The sequence below is a fragment of the Artemia sp. Qi Xiang Cuo genome, chromosome 4, assembly GCF_049724085.1.
Source record: "Artemia sp. Qi Xiang Cuo chromosome 4, ASM4972408v1, whole genome shotgun sequence".
NCBI lineage: Eukaryota > Metazoa > Arthropoda > Branchiopoda > Anostraca > Artemiidae > Artemia > Artemia sp. Qi Xiang Cuo.
In genome coordinates, this window is record NC_142797.1 from 30,268,981 (window position 1) to 30,287,105 (window position 18,125).

The following is an 18,125-nucleotide window of genomic DNA, read 5'->3' on the forward strand; positions in this document are numbered from 1 at the left end:
GCAAATTGGTGAATGTCGATATTCACCGGTGAATGTACGAAATATCTGTTTTTCTCCTTGGATTTAGTCAGCGTTGCCAGTCAACTTTTTCAGTTTAATGCAAGGTTTGATTGTGATAGGCTAGGTTTTATAAGGTTTGGTTAGCTTAGGTTTTTAACCTATTTCTGATAGTTATAACCAAATTTTACCATCATAGCTTATATAAGACTGAAAAAGCTGACTCGCAAAGCTATTTGAATCCAAGCAGAGAAAAGGGAATTTCGGACATTCACCGGTGAATGTCAACCACAGTATATAAATATTACACAGTATGATCGTCCCCAATCTCACCCATTATAAAAACCCGGACCGAGGTGCGAGTGCTCCGGAGAACGTAAAAACATAAGCGACATTAGATCTTTTCACGGGTAGACAAGTCAGATTCCTCTTGAACGCGAAAATTGGCTTCAACGTTGGAACACCAAATTTTAAAGAATCTAATTTTAAATTAATTTATTCCAATACATATATGAAAATCGGTAATTAGAAGTGCAATGTTATTATTAGATGTTTTTAGGAATTACAAGTAGGTTTCGACGTCTCGAGTTGGTTTCAAAGGCATATTGAGAAAGTTTCTGCCAAAATACGTGTTCCAGGGTAATTGGACCGCTGATGGCATATCAAATGAGAGGAGCTGTTTGTACGCGCTAATGAAAGAGAATGTTGGAGTAGCTGTTTGTTCGCACTGAGAATGAAGAGCCAGAAATCATCTGCGGTGAACTTACTGCTAATTATCTTTATACAATGATGTCGACATAAACCAGATTTCGGACATTCACGGTAACATATCCATAACCAAGTTAAAACAAAATATTATACATGTTTTCCACGGTGAGGAAATGAAGAAAGGTGGCTACTTACTAGCTAAAAAGAAAAAGTTTGATTAATAGTTTGTTAATTAAAGTTTAAATAAAAAGTTTGTTGATATTCTTCGTAATAACTTGATCACACAATAATTGCATTAAGAAGTACAATGTACAAGATGTGCAATGTAGCTTAAGAAGTCACTACTAATAACGTCAGGGAATTTGATAAGTAATTTGAAAAAAATTACTCAACATTTTACATTACCTTATCAATAGATGCCTTCGTAAATTCAGAGAGGGCGTTAGGGATGACGTTGCTAACGCATTTTAAGTACTAAGACCGAAAGGAATGGTTCTTTTTTACTTTTCTTTGCCCTTCAAAAATATTGAAGTGATTAATCCAATCGCTTAGTGTAAAGGCCATATTCCATTTCGAAAATATTTACGATTGTTACAAAAAGATGAAGAAGAAAAGACGTCAAGAAAGTTCCAAAAAGAAAAAAAATAGAACAGCTTTTATTCCAAGTGTCTGAGGATATCCTAGCTTTGATTATATCAATTCAAGCTTTAGATTATATTAAGAAAATTCAACACCATACAAATCATTTGACCGTCTCAAAGACAAATGGTCGATTAGAGAATTTTCCAATCACCAGAGGGAACTCCCAAAGCTGTCAAATTACTCAAATGATATTTCCTTCAAATTTAGTAAAATTAATAATTCATCTTAAATGTGACAACAGTACAAAAAACTAACCAGAGCCTAGTTTAAAATAGCAAAAAAAAATATAGTAAATAGTAAAAAATTTATAGTAAAAAAAGAACACAATCAAAAATGGGGTTTTCAAGGCCAAACAAGAATACTGAATAATCGGTCCTAGGCGTTTACCCCCCTGACGATTACCCCCGGAACCCCCCCCTCCCCCCAGGGAAAATACCCCTGGCTGAAAATGCTCCCCCACGGGAAATACCACCCAGGAAATACCCCCCCCCCTTGGAAAATAAGGCTTTCCAAATTTGAGAATTTTATTTGAGATTTATTTTTTTAATTTCTGCAGGGGGAAGGAATTTGGTACTAGTGTATTATGCACCACTCATTCAAGTTTACGCTGTCTAAAACTCGAGAACAAACCGTTTTTTCGATAGTTTCTTCGTTACTTCATAAATAAATTTGGGCTATAGATTTGCACATTAAGGGGGGGGGGGAAGTATAGCGGGTCTGCATCCATAATGTGTTTGGTACAATTTTGCACATTAGATAAGTAGATAGATAAGTGTATTTTAAAGCCAAATATACGGCCATGAACACAGTAAAATAACATAAATGAAAGGTTTATGTAAAATGACATAAACTTTGATCAGCGATCATCATAAAACACTTAAATGAAACACTAAATTAACCTAATAATAGTACTTAATACTTGGAAATACGGTCATCGAAAAATAAAACACACTTAACACTTGGAAAAATGAAATTTAAATGAAACATTTGGGATTTTTTTTTTTTTTTAGTTAGTTAGTTAACAAAATTTCCAGATACCTCGCTATTCTTCTGTAATTTTTCTGACTTCAAACTATCCACATACTTTACCCCCTCCTCCCCCCCCCTTATGTTTAAATATATAGCCTAAATTATATATTTCCCATATATTCTGTCTTTTTTCTTTGTCTTGTTTCGCGCTAAGCTGAAAAAAACTAACGAATAAACCGGTTTGTTCTCGAGTTTTACACAGCGTAAACTTGAGTTAGTGGCACATAATACACAAGTACCAAAACTCCTTCCCCCTACGGAAATTAAAAACATAAATCTCAAATAAAATTCTCAAATTTGGAAAGCCTTATTTTCCACGGGGGGTATTTTCTAGGGGGGGGGGGTATTTTCCACTTTAATCAAAGCGGTTAGCACCACAGTGAACTCCCAAAGCTGCCAAATTAGTCAAATGATCGTTCCTTAAAATTTAGTAAAAATTGATAAGGGATTTTAAATGAGTCAACAGTTCAAAAGACTAACTGAAGCCTATTTTAAAATAATAAAAAAATATAATATTTTACTAATTGTTAAGCAAAGCACTGCACATTCAATGTACCTACAACATAAATAATAACAACCCTGTGTCGGCAAGATTTTTAATCAAAGCAGATAGTACCAAAGGGAACTCCGAAGACTGTAAATTGTTCAAATGATATTTCCTTTGGGCTAATTTTCAACGCTTTCCTAGCAGGCATGCTACAACATTTTTAGGGACTGCTCTTTCCTGAACTTTAAAAAGAAAATTCTCCTCCGTTTACTAGAAAAAACAAAACTCACAGTTTCTAATAATATAAATTTCATGAAATCGGAATACCTCTGGTACAAAACAGGATAAGTTCTAAGATTTGTTGGTTTTCCTAAGGATAAGTTGGTTTTTCTAAGATTTCTGGGAAAGTAGGTGACGGCTTTCTGTCGTTTATTCGGGTCTCTTATACAAAACCTAAATGTTATGCCAGAACTACCCACTCAATTCTAAATAAATTGGCCATACAAACTAAAAAAGTTCATTATGGACAAGATAGGACGATTCTTTAAGGTACCTAATGGCCTTAATTAAAAATCTACTCAAGGTTAAAGAAAAAAGCATTATGTGCGACCTATTATAATGGTTTTCAAATTCCCAAAACATAGATGCGTAGTTTCATTAATTTATGGTAAAATTTCTTGGCATAATTTGCAACCAATCGGTTATAGTGGATTATTTCCAACTTTAATTAATTATAAATTGAAAAAGAGTTACTACCTTCAACGACTCTGACATTTCTAAAGATTTTCTTCTTTGGCTTAAAAATTTGACTTCTTCATTCAGAATGGAGCTTTCAGCTGCACTTAAAGCCTGAAGCTTGCTTTTTAGACCATCGGATATTTCACCAGATTTTCTTTTGACTTCATGGCTCACACTCCCTTGGGAGTCACCACTAGACTGACGCTCAAACAAAGACCGTCTCATTTTTACGTTAGCTGCCGTTTCATCCTGAGGCTGTAAAGAACAAAAAATCAAAGGATAGAGAAACTTTATTAAAAGCCCTAAATTAGAAAGTTCTTGTGAGGTAAGTACTGAAGTTGCAATAAATTATAGTACCAGGGCACCGAGTTTGGCTTGATGAAAAGAAAGACAGTTTTTTAATCTCGTTCTTTAAACAACTTTAATTTCATTGTATTTTACTTGGCAAACCTTTTTTTGAATATTTGCACCGGCAAATTATTCTATAATATCGATCACTGTATATAAATATAAGACAGTATGCTCATTCCCTATCTCAACCATTATGAAAACCCGGACCGAGATGCAAGTGCTCCAGAGAACATTCAAACAACTATAAAAATAAGCGACAGTCGATTTTTTCACGGGTAGACAAGTTAGATTTCTCTTGAACGCGAAACTTGGCTTCAACGTTGTAACACTAAATATTAAAGAATCTACTTATAAATTAATTAATTCCAATACTTACATGAAAATCGGTAATTAGTAGTGCAATGTTATTATTAGATTTTTTAGGAATTACAAGTAGGTTGAAAAGTCTCGAGTTGGTTTCAAAGGCATTTTGAGAAAGTTTGTATCAAAATACGTGTGCCAGGGTAATTGGACCGCTGATGCTAGATCAAATGAGAGCACCATTATTCAGTGACTGACAAATTTACACTGACCCGCCAATGATAGAGCAAATGGGATAAGCTGTTTGTATGCACCGAGGATGTAGTGCCAAAAATCAATAAGCTTTGATCTTACTGTTATGTTATTTATATACAGTGGTATCGACGATCAAATTATACTGTAAAGTTCCTTTGAAAATATTTAGCACCGACACTAATTTTCAGAAAAAAATTATTATAACTATTCCAAAAGTTTATTACCTCATTCGTATGAATTTTTTTTTTCTCCAAAGTTAAGGCCCTAAATTAAGGTTTTTTTTACATTAGAAAATGGTGACATACTAATTTCCTGACAAAAAAAAGAGATTGTCCGTTTAAAAAAATTACAAGTAAATAAATAAATATACATATATATAATAATTGTTAGTTTAATAAGATAAGATTCTTTGTCACGTTTCGTTAACGGGCATCGCTGTTTTTCACTTTTTTTCTGTCTTCACTTTTTTTTTCTTACATTTCCCTTATTATTTTATGAACGTTTTATAACCTTTTTTTTGTTCTCCTTTATTATCATTAATGTTAATTCTATTATTATTGCTAGTGTTACAATAATTATTATTAATTTCAAATGTTGGAATGAGGTGTGTAAACCTAGATAATTTATTCTTGTGCAGTCATGGACTCCTCGAACAAGCTTAAGCATCTAGTCTAGAGCCTATTATCCGTTATGTTTGTTTTATTGTAACTCATTTTGTTAAAAAATTAAATACAATTAAATCCAATTTAAGGTTTCGACAAGCTTGGCAGTTTTGCCAGTTCCTCCTGAGGCAAAAGAGGATATAGGAAATAAATTTTTGTGACAATGATGGACTTATTTGAGGATTAAATAGACAGAAATTTCTATTCAAGGGTTTACTTACTGGGGTTATTTTCAAAAACCTCAGAATATCCTTTTCAGTTGCCCGCGCTCTTTTAAAAAATTTATTTGTGCATCATACTGCCTTTTGAATTACACAAAATACCAACAGAAGACAATAATTAAAAATCCTTGTGACATCCTTGTTACAATCCTTGTTGATGGACTTATTTGAGGACTAAATAGACAGAATTTTCTATTCAAGGGTTTACTTAATTCAAATAAGACCAGTGTTTTAATGCTGGTATATTTTCACGAGAAACAAAATTTTATTAGCCTTTGAAGGTTTTGACAAACTTAAGTTTTCCCGTTACTCTTGAAACTGGAAAGGATAGAGAAAAAAAAAAATCAAGACTACACGGATAAGTCAGTTAGAAGCCTGAAATATTTCTAAGAAGAATTTATTAAATACTAAACATTATTTCATCTGTATTTAATGTTGGTTTAATAACTTGAGAAAAAAACTCTTTTAATTTCTGCTTTTAGAGAAACGACAAGCTTCCAAGTTTTGCCTCATCCTCTAAAGGCTGTGAATGACAGAGAAAAACAAAATCCGAGTTACACCCCTTTATTAGCAGCCGGAAACATTTCTTTCAAGAACTTATTTAAACAGCATTTCAGTTGTATTGAATGCTGTTCCATTAGTATTGCCTAAACTCTAGCGCCACGCTCTAACGTTACCTAAACAAAGAGCAACGTGCCTGCCATGTATTATTTCTTTTTTTTCAACCATTTTGTATAGAAAGGTAGATGTAGAAACTTTGGAGGGTTCTCATTCAATGAAAGTTCTAGCGCCCTATTTAAGGGTCTACAGTGATTGGGAGGCAATCAGACCACCTCCCGTGCCCTTTTACACCCCCCTTCCAACCAACACTCCCACGGTCCCCTTTGACTTCAAATCAAATTTTGAAATAGCCATTATTTTACCATAATTGATGCAAGGTCCAGTAAATTTACCTCCGGGATGACACAACCCCCACAGCTCCTGGGGCAGGGGCTATAAATTGTGTAAATAGCCAATTGTTTAAATATAGGTTTTACAGGGTAAAAAGCGGTGTATCTTGGTGTCCTATTGACTGGAAGTTTTCGGGAACGCCAAGAGGAAAAACATTTTGTTGAAAAAAAGGGCCAAAAAGGTGCTTGTCTATGATCAGCATGAAACTTACAGCTCTAAATTCTTGGCCAAGATCCGCCTAGTGCACAAAAAATAACTTGTTTAGGGGCACTGGCCCCAAAATATGGGACTCAAAAGACTATTTTTCCAACAAAAGATCTAAAGCCGAACTGGCCAGCCATGACAGAAACACAAAAAATATAAATACGACAAAAGGGTCTATGGCCAGTAAATGAAAACGAAGAAAAACAAAAACGAATATTTCGCCCGTAGCTAACAAGGCGTCTTTAGCGCAGAGAAATAAATAAATTAAAACTAAAAAATAAACACAAAGCTAAAATAGACTCACCTAAAAACATAGTATACAATTACTGAACATTTACAATTTGAAGCTGCCTTCGTGAAACCAAACTTCAAATTGTAAATGTTCAGTAATTGTATTATTTTTAGGTGAGTCTATTTTATTTTTATATATATTTTTTAGTTTTAGTTATTTTTTCTCTACGCTGAAGATGCCTTGTTAGATACGGGCGAAATATTCGTTTTTGTTTTTCTTCGTTTTTATTTACTGGCCACAGACCGGTTTTGTCGTATTTATATTTTTGCGTTTTCTATTTATCCAATCGGCTCGAAAGTTATATCCTTTAATTCCTGAGCTAAGTGGGCCTCGGTGATAATCAAGAAGAAAAAAATTTCTTCGTCTGGAAACAGGGCCCTCCAAATGGCACAAGTAAAAGCTGGAAACTTAAACTTAACAGACCTAATGCACAAAATCAATTTTAGTTTGGGGGCATGTACAACCCGCCCCCCCCCCAAAAAAAAAGAGCAAGCCTTTTCACGACTGTCTTAAAAACTTATATCGTGCAGTCCCTAGTGCAGTCCAAGACCACAATAAACAATAAAAATTGAACAGAAAATTTGCCTTTCCCCTAAAATGGGTCCCAAAAGGGCCAAAAATCTTTTTTTTTTTTTAAATTAGGACATACAGCCTTAAATATGGATCTCATCAATGGTTCAAAATGGCTTAAAATTTTAAAAACCCAATGCCGGAGCTAAGGAGACCAGACATTTGTTTTGGAAGGAAAATAATGTTAGGGGTCAGAGGAGCCTAATCTATAATATATTTAGTTTGGAAAAATGCCCCCCCCCCCCCACCCGCCAAAAAATGAAATAAAATAGGGACCCGATAGCGAACAACTTTTTTTTCTAATCAGCTCAAAACGCAAACCCTTAAGTTTTTGGGTCAAGAAGACTTAAAATTCACAAGCCCCCCCTTCCCCCCAAAAAAGGGACCCAAAAGTTTTTTTTTATAATCAGCTCAAAATGTTTGGAAAATTTCTTTTTCCAAACAGTTGAACCTTACACCTGTAAGTTCCTGTCCCAAGTGAACCCTAATATACAAATAAATTACATTAGGGGTATGCAATCCATACAAATGGTCAGACATATTTTTTCTGATTGGCTTTAAACAGAAAATCTGAAATCTTTTAGGACGAGGGGACCCTAATTCCCCAAAAAAACTAAATGAAGTTTTGTCTGAAAATAGGTCCCAAGAAGGGAACAACAAACGCTTTTTGGTGAGCAAATTGAAACTTAAACCGTAAGTAAGTCCCTGGGCTTAGTTGACCCTAATTTAAAAAAAAATGTGCTGGGCCGAATAGGGCAAGAAAACGCTCTAAAGCCTCTATTTTTTTTTTGGGGGGGGGGGGAGGAGGGTAACAGCCCTTCTTTCATCTGTGATAATTTCTGTTTAGTTTAATTTTGACTTGATTATTTTTTTTCTTTGTTCTGAACTAATTATTTTTATACTTGAATTATCACTTGACTATTTCTGCTCGTTTCAGGTATTAATTTGGTTCTTAATTGATTTTTTAAAATCTTTTTTCATAATTAATCTTAAATAGCATCACGGCCATACTCTAATGCTATTTTATAGGATTGAGAAACAACTCATTGTAAGGAAGCCGACTCCTTTTTAGTGTAAAGTATAATAAAATTTGTTATTCTGAAATATATAGATTTATCGATTTAATCAATAAATCGATTTATATATCGATATATCGATAATCGATAAAACTTAATCGATTTGTCGATTAAACTGCATGCAGAAATGGTAGTGCATGCATTGAACAGAAAACAAAAGGAAACGAGAATAAGACTCTCATAAAGAAACAAGAGTAAGTGCGTGATAAAGAGAAAGAGAGAGAGAAAGAGTGAGAAACAGAGGATGGGGAGACATACCTTAGACATTACTGGACTTTTTTCTTTGGAATTGTTTTCTAGTTGTGAAAGGTAGCGACTCTGAACATTAGATTCTCTCCTAACAGGGTCACTGGGGCAGTCGTTCAATTTCATCTTTCCTTCATCCTCGCTTCGAGGATAACCCTCATGTGATCCGTTTTGTTCAACCTTGGTGGAGAAAACAAACTTATAACGATCATGAAAATTCAGGCAAGGTATTTGAATATAAAAGTCACAATCTTTATCCTTTGTGTTTTTTATTGACTTAGTTAATTAAAAAGAAAATAATTACAATAAACAAAAGAGTAAGATAGAGAAATAAAAGAACAAAGAACGACAGATTTTAAAAGAAAGAACCCTAACCAGATAATACCCCTAATTATCCCCTATCAATAAATAATGTCCCTAATTATCAAATTAGGGACAAGTGTTATGCCAAACCTGATTGAGGAAAGGTGTAAAGCCGTCAAATGAGGTATTCTTCATTTATTTTGTTATTGTCCTTACTCTCTTAATTCAATGAAATTAATCAATTTTATTCTAATATTCTTAGTAATTTATACTAATTAATTTTATTTTGTTCTTGCGTTTTAATGAAATGAAATTAATGAAACAAATTTAAAGAATAGTGAATACAAAGGACAAAATAAATATAAAAGAAGAAGGACGTAAGAGGGCAAAACACAATGATTTAAGAATAAAAATGACAATAGGACAAACTTTTTCAGACTTTGAGGACTTCATCGAACTTACACTGGTCCACTTGGATAGCACCCGGGTTTTGATTTGGAGGGAGAGCTTAACTATGAAAAGTAACTATTTTAGTCATAAATATTGAAAATTAGAGAACCGGGGAACAAGCCTACTATGAAAAATATTTTTATCAAAATAGTACAGCAGTGGCATCAAGGGGGGAGGGGTGTACCCTCTAGCTTTTAACCTTCCTCCTGGATTTTAAAATGCCATTTTTGGGGGGTATTTTTATCGAAAAAGGCCTTTTCGGTATTTTCACTGGAAAAATTAAAACAAATGTCAACTATACCCCCAGTCTACGAAAATACATCTTACCTCCCACCCCCCTCTAACCACATGAATTTTCGTGCATTGACGCCATTGTTGTTCTGTAAAATGTGTGTGGTCTTAATTGCTTTTATAATTATTTTATGATGACAACGCTTAAATATATCGAATTTAGGAATAGTCTTAGTAACATTAATTCAGAAAATATAATATCTCTTCGGTTTCCTGGATTTATCACTTATCAATTTGTCAAATGATAAAAAAAAAACAAGCCAAGGCATGTTATGAAATTCTTATTTTCCACGCCAGTATCAATGGTAATTTACCATTTATTACTCCTTTTTCCTGATCAAGGGCAAATTCTCGAAACCGACTTGGATATTTGAAATATGAGCAATTGGCCATTTTTTTTGGCAATTATTTCCTTAATTGTATAATAAACTAAAGAGTGATTCATACAAAAAGGGATTGGGAGACAATTAACATACCTTAAATACTCTAATTAAATACTTAATTAAATACCATTAAATACTCTAATTAAATAAATTGTTTGGGTTCTTCTTTAATTTTAGTTCCATCAAATTCCACAAAACTCAAACAACCATTTCTGAAGGAGTTCCACTACCACTGTTTTTGGCAGCTGAAGATTTAGCTTGTGCTATTAATTTAATTTAGACTATACCTATAAGGAACAGGCAGCGAGACCTAAAAGACCTAGAACGCCTAGGTCCAGAAGACCTGATTTAGAAGACCTGAGCAGTTCAATTTCAAAAGATTTTATACTACTCCTTTTATGAATTTTAACTTTAAAGACAAATTCCGGGAATAGAAACTGAGGGAAACGAAAGTTTTTTCATTAAAAATTAGTCTTGCAATACTTTTTACGATAAAATGGGAAAACTTTTGGCATAAATTATGCAATTGCTAATGATTGTGAGGAAAAGAAGAAAGATCTGTCCTGTGGATTGCAAAATAGTCAAGCATTCATACTGCTAATCCTGTCTCACCAATTGGATAAAATCAAACGATGAGACTTTTTTGTTTCCCAAATAAAGCTTCATAAAAAACGGGATAGAAATAGACTACTGTAGCTACAACTAATATGACTATCCCTTTTCATTTTTTAGCAATATCTACTTCCTGAAACACATACTATATGCAAAAATTGATTGGAATCCAAAAGTATACAATAGTATTAGCAACAAGAAATTTCAGGTTTTAATCAGGCTCATTCAGTCCCAGAGAGCTTTAAATTACCTACATTTAAGAGGCAAATACTCAAGAGTCAATTGCCTTGGTCTACAGGAGGACAACATATGAGAAATAGGACCAGTATTTAAGACAACTCAGTCCATTCGTTGTTATTTTCATGGTACCAATGCCGTACGAACCAAAAATGACTGCTTGTGTATTTATGAGCGAAATTCTAATTGAGGAATTAGCAGAAAAAAAGGAGGTGACTCCTGTAGGGCTGTGAAAATATCTTATTTCCTTTCAGAGCAATACTAAAACAAAAATCTTTAAATCAGGAATTCAGGACTGCTTATGGAATCAAAATTTTGCTGCAAAGCTTCTCAACTGTTCTCTATATTGTTGTACGTGCTGGAAAAAATAAATAGGTTAATTTTTCCCTTTCTAATAAAATAGGTTACTTCGGCATTATATGGGCAGTTACAAGGAAACCAGTCACGAAATAGACCGAGACGCGTGATGAAAAACAGGTTTACACTGCCTAGTGGGATATAACCAAAGGGTTTCAAACTCCAGGATCTATATTTAAACTGTTGTTTTTTGGGGTTTAGGGGGGAAAAGGTACCCAGGTTAGGTTAGATTACGTATTTAATATATGGTATGCTTTGCTTCTGTGATTTCGTAAAGGTTATTTCCAATGTTTTTTTTTAGCACTGAAGACGAATTAGTAAAGATCTTTGCCACTCTTCGTTTTCCTTTTACACAGGTAAAAAACTGTTTTCCTTTGTTCTTGTCTTTTATTTTTTTGTTTTTTCCATTTTTTTTTCATTCTTTTTTATTGTACGAAATTCCAGGATTCTTTTCAGATTTATAAACTTGTTTAGCAGTGAAAAAAAAAATTAAGCACATATTTCGGCAAAGAACTCCGCTAATTCGTCTTCGCTACTCAAAAAAAAAACAAAAAAAAACAAGATTTTTCAAAAAAGTAAAACTTCAGAAAAGCTTATTTATTTATACAGTTAAACATCTTACAAAACTAGAAGTCCAGGGCAATATATATGCTAATCTTACGATCCGCAGGCATGCACGCAGGCATAGGATATATGATATGGACTTCTGGATTGTCATTTGGACGCTTTTACTGTCATAGTGACAGTCCATGGACTGTGGACTACAGTCCATTTCAACTAAAACGCAAAAAAGACAAACTGTATGATCAACTTCTACATGGAAGTTACAGAAAATTGTGAAGGAAATTTTATCATTTTTTAGGGCGGACTTTTTATGCAAAACATAATTATTATTTTTCTTAATTAATTTCAAAATGAAGATGTTTTTAATCTTTGGCACTTGTTCCTAGTGTAAAAATAACCTGCCCCCATTTACTTAATTTCAAAAGGTTTTTAGCGACGGGGAATAATTTTTCTCGATCTGATTGACGTTTGATACTAGCTTAGTAACTAAATAAAGTAAAAGAAAATTACTGGGTTCTCCTTCTTAACAGAGCTGGACGAGTCATCTTTATCCAAGTTGGACTGTTCTGTCTTTGAGGTACTATTATCCGCCAGATTTTGATTAACATCACTAATTTCCAAATCATTAGAAAGAACCGTTTCAGAGCTAATTTTTACACTTTTTACACTTTTTCCATAACTATATTCGATTTGTGATTGGCTTGTCACTTTCTCAATTTTTGCTACTATCACCGGCTCATCAGATTGCTGAAAAGGATCGTCATTGCTTTCTCCAAAATCCAAAGTCCCACCGTCATCATCATCTGGGTAAAATCCAAAACTAGGTTTCCGTCCAGTCGACCTGCTAGAAAATTAACTTGAAGATTAGGCTAAACTAATGTTGAATATGTTCAATTAATATTGACATACTCCACTAATAGTGAATCGAACTTTGTCTACGAAATGTAAAACTAATGGCCAATGAGAGGTCTTTGGCAATAAAACAATGGCGACGAAAGTATTTTTTTTAAATTCAGAGTAGCTCATATGCAGGAAATCTCGAACAGAATTGATTTCTGTTTGTATTAAATAAATAAAAAAAACAAGGTTTTCAACTGAAAGTAAGGAACAGCAATAAAACTTAAAACAAACAGAAATTATTACGTATATTAGGGGGTTCGCACCCTAGTCAATACCTTGCTCTTTATGCTAAGTTCGAATTTTGTTCGAATAACAAACCTCTGAATCACAAAAGCCGTTTAATTAGAATAGATAGCACTTTTGAAAGTGTTAAAAAAAATTTTTAGCATAGAGAGCGAGGTATTGACTAGGGGATGAACCCCCACATATACGTAATAATTTCTGTTCGTTTTAAGTTTTAATGCTGATTCTTACTTTCAGTTGAATAAACTTGTTTTTTATTATTTAATTTCGGATCGTATTTTAAATAATGCTGGGAAATCCGGGGCCCCCTTCATAAAAATGTCCCTTCCCCCATAAAACATCCTCCATGGAAAAATCCTCCCACGTAAACCCCTCCTCCGACCCCCCACTAGAAATAATTCCCCCTAAAAACGTCTGTATAATTCCCAATAACAAACACTATACGTAAACAATTGGCAAAGTTCACAACTTGCAACCCTTCCTCTGGGAACTCCGGGGGATGAAATCATCCTCAAAGACATATTTATTAGATTTTCGACTATGCTGAACAAAATGGCTATCTCAAATTTTGACCAGGTGACTTCGGAAAAAATGAGCGTTGGAGGGGGCCTAGGTGCCCTCCAGTTTTTTCGGTCACTTAAAAAGGGCACTAGAACTTTTAATTTCCGTTCGATTGAGCCCTCTCACGATATTCTAGGACAACTGGATCGATACGATCGCCCCTGGAAAAAAAAATAAATAAACACGCATCCGTGATCTTTCTTCTGGCAAAAACAAAAATCCACATTTTTGCAGATAGGAGCTTGAAACTTCTACAGTAGGGTTTCCTGATACGCTGAATCTGACGGTGTGATTTTCATTAAGATTGTATCCCTTTTAGGGGGTGTCCCCCCTATTTCCAAGAATAAGGCACATTTTTTCAGGCTCGTAACTTTTGATGGGTACGACTAAAATTGATGAAACTTATATATTTGAAAGCAGCATAAAGATCCGGTTCTTTTTATGTATCTACTGGCATCAAAATTATTTTTTAGAGTTTCGGTTACTATTGAGCCTGGTCGCTCCTTACTTACAATTCGTTACCACAACTGTTTGACTATTATTCCTCATACTCCTTGCCCGATCGCTGTTCATATTCTACAGGTTTTTCCAAAGCGCTCTTTAAATAAAAGCTGTAAAAAAAAAAAAAACGTCTACCCGTTGCTATCACCCTCCTTGGAAATTCTATTGCATTTCCTCCTTGGAAATGCTATCACCCTCTTTATCCAGCTTTTTTAAACCTACTTAGTTATACTGTCGCTTCCCTTCTTTTATTTTCTATCCGTAGGTTATTTATTTAACATACTTTAGACCTTTGCATTCCTATTTTCTTTCATTTTTCGTCTGGGTCTGTAATGACACATAAACACAAACTCAATTCGTCCTAACGGAACTGTGTGTAGCTACGACAATAGGTAATCTCTGTATTTATACGGAATTATTCAGACGTCATCTATAAGAACCAGAAGAATGTAGATGTTAGTGATATATTTTTAACATTGGGGCGATACTTTATAACACCGTTAATATCCTACTTATCCGGAATAAAAATATCCAGAGCACGAACAACACGGTTGCCAAATAAGGGATTTCCTAAATTGGGCGTTTTAAGTGATTTTCCTCCCAATACTTCGTTATCCAAATAACGAGTAAATCACAATGTTTCATTTTTTTTTTTTTTTTTTTTTTTTTTTTTTTTATTGCGAGAATTTGGGTTTATTAGAAGCTGCTTGTAAATTTGGTGCTTTCAATCATTTCCTTCCTAAACTTTGTCACTCAAAAAAACAGTAGATCATGACATTTTTTTTTCATTTTTTTTTTTTACTTGCTTCTTTGTCTATTAGACTTTGCAAATTGTCATTATAACATACGAAATTTCAATATGTGAAATACTGTCTAACACCGCCAACATCTGAATTATTTATATCGTCAGCTCAAACGAAACAGCAGGAGGGCCCTCCTTTCGCGTGCTGACAACTCGGCTTTTCAATTTCAATTTCAAGCAACTCGGCTACTATACCCGCGGTTGCAGAAATAGCTACAACCTAGTGCGAAGCTAAAACCAGTCTACAGTAACCGAAGGTAAATATTATTATGGGATGAGCGAAGTAGGTATTTAATGTCGTCTTTTTTAAGCTAAAAGCTGTATTCAAATTCTAAAAAAAAGCTGCTCTTAACCGAGGCTATTAACGGACATTAAGAGGGAATATAGCTGCAAAAACCTTCTACCGCTCAGTTCGACCATCCGACTTTACAAGTCTTGCATCAGACCGATCGCCAAGTATGGATGCCCGCTGCATGCTGTTCACCTCCTTCTCTAGAGCTTTCTTGTATTGTGTGTCCAATTGTCCAGCCGAAAAGGGATTGTTCACTTCACACAAAGTGAGTTATTATTTATCATAGTGAATAATCTAGTTCCATAACTGAATATTTACTATTGGTCAAGTAACTTTGAATTAAGACTGATTAACAGTTCGTGAATCTGTAGTGTCTCTTCAGAATAAATGTCGAGAAAAAAGCAGCCCCCACGGCTACCACCCGAGAAGGATACTCCCACTGAAACCCTTGGCCAGTCGCCCTTCCAACCTACTTTTAAAACTCTTTCTAGAACCCCCCCCAAATACGCGGTCTAAAACAGTTAGCCACCTGTCAGAAATTCAGGCATTAGCCACAACTACCTCTAATGAAAGAGGTGAGACGCCTGGCAAAAAGATGAAACATGCTGATAGACGAGCTACTGTGATAGTGCAACCTCTCCCTTCAAGTGTCCCCGAAAATAGTTGTGCTAAGGATCATAGGCTTTAGTCTGTTGCAATACATAAAATCAAGGGACAACACTTTTATAAAGATCGACTAGTACACATTAGAAAAGCTGTTTTTCTGATTGCCAAGTTCAATTTTTAACTTGTTTTCAAGCAGGACGAGTCTATTGATGTTTACTTCACGTCTTCTCAGGTTGTAGACCATGTCCTGTCAAAATACAAAGAAATAATCCTTGATTGATTTAAAACTTTAGCCACAAAAAAAAATGTGGAAAATTTACACAAGTATGTGCTTTATGGTGATGATACCAGTTTAAAAGTGGAGGACATACAAACCGAACTAATAGATTCTTCAGGCCTTCTCATAAATCCTTCAACTGCATTTTACGTTTAAAACTTTTAAGTTTAAACAAAGAAGGAGTCCTTCACCCAAGCCGTTCAATCCTCATTTCCTGCAAAGTTGAGCTAAACAGAGAAATATTCTTGTACGGTATGTCCCTTTTTTATAAGATTTATAAGCCTAAGCCCCTACAATGCTCTACTTGTCTGGCCCACGGACACAGAAAAAAACACTGCAAAGTGTACAATTCGTCCTGCCTTAAGTTTGTGACGACAGGGCCTGCAATTAGTGACTGCCGTGAGTTAGACCATGTTTGCAGATAGTGTGACTGTAATAGACACACAACCCTGTAAAAACAGTCGAGCCCGGCTCACCAAAAGTGAGTCGTAATCATTAGAACATGTGATAAAACGAACCTACCCTACTCAGTTGTGGCTGCAAGAATCCCTCGGCAACCCACACCCCATCGGCCCAGTAGAAGCCAATCAACAGTTGTCGTAGTAGATGCAAATACAGTAGCATGTCCTAAAGAGGCAAACAATGTTCATACTCAAGGTAGTAGTCAGTCCCCCCATCCCTGACCTAAGTTTACTTCTACATCCTGCCCCCCAAAAGATTCATCCGAAAGTTGCCAAGAATGGCAAAGACTTGCAACTTATCTCACGGTCAGAATTGAGGTTAGTAATGAACCAGGAGAAACCAAAAATATTCTCAAGAAGAAAGCTTTCACCAAACTCCTAGGTGATGACATCTTGCAAACAGCTATAGCTCAACTATCTTCCATCAAAAAGGACATAGATTCCACATCGAAGCTAGTTAAGCCTGTTGACTCAACTGCTAATCTAATCGGTGCCATTGCCCTAGTCAAAGGCAAGAAATCTAAGAAAAAAACGGCAAACTTTCCATCCCAGTCCAAAATTACCACCAATGATAATTCGTCGGCTGAAGAATAATTTCAATATTCAAATCAAGCAAATGATGAAAGTTCGACCACAATTGATATTTAAATGTATACTATGCAAGGTTTTACGTTTCTCACAAAATTATCACTTGTCCAATAATGTTATTTTTAACTATTACGATGACCAAAATACTTTGTGCAACAACCCCTTAGCTAGCCGAAATAGCCCTTTTAGCAATTTAAACTGTCAGTGTCTCGACAATTTCGATTTTGTAAAAAATGTAAAACCTAAGCTAATGGAAGAGACAAAACTTAATATAATCTGCTTTAACATCAGAAGCATAAGAGATAAGTAGACTAATTTTAAAGATTTAATTTTAATTAACGGTTACTGCCCTTTCGACGTAATTGGAATAACGGAGACGTGGTTTTCAGAAATTGATGGTACTAACGACTTGTTCCTCCAAAGCTTTTGAGTTACTCATACTGGAAGGAATTTAACGATGTCCTCTGTTGGTATTTCTATTTCCATCCGGTCAAATCTAAAATTCACCCGAATCATGCACTATGACTCCTTATTCTCACAACGTGAAAGCAAGCGACGCATTTATTCAGTACTTGTTGATATAAGTGTTGACGACAATTCTTTTATTTTTTCATTGTTTTATAAACCACCCTCATTTCCGACACCTTTCTTTTTGTAATCTTTTTGATGACTTTTCCAGTTTTATTAATTTACCCCAAAAGAAGGCAATAGTTTTTGGGGACTTCAATTGAAATTTACCAAATGTTAGCAGTAATAATGATTGTGATACCTTCTTTGAAACATTTACCTCAAGTGGTCTTCTTCCAACAATCCTTTTTTCTACTAGAGTTGATCCTATGAGGTCTACCGCTACTGTAATTGATAATATTTTTGTATCCACTTCCCTGGGAAACTACCTGTCCTCCAAAATAATATTCTCTGACCTGTCAGACCACTTTCCAATCTATCTCTCCCTACCCTTTCAACCA

At 34.7% G+C, this 18,125-nt stretch overlaps 1 protein-coding gene across 2 annotated transcripts in view; it reads right to left on the minus strand.

Moving 5' to 3' along the window:
* The window catches only part of smash (smallish), an 89,002-nt gene that overhangs the window by 66,495 nt on the left and 4,382 nt on the right, over positions 1–18,125 (minus strand). Inside the window, exons 2-4 of one of the 2 annotated variants that reach the window (XM_089088223.1) lie at positions 12,437–12,767; positions 8,742–8,909; positions 3,620–3,856 (exon numbers count right to left, since the gene is read on the minus strand). In XM_089088223.1, the coding sequence (XP_088944349.1) occupies positions 3,620–3,856; positions 8,742–8,909; positions 12,437–12,767 (736 nt within the window). Of the gene's footprint in view, positions 1–3,619; positions 3,857–8,741; positions 8,910–12,436; positions 12,771–18,125 lie in introns of both variants that reach the window. The other variant, XM_089088222.1, reaches the window with a different exon arrangement.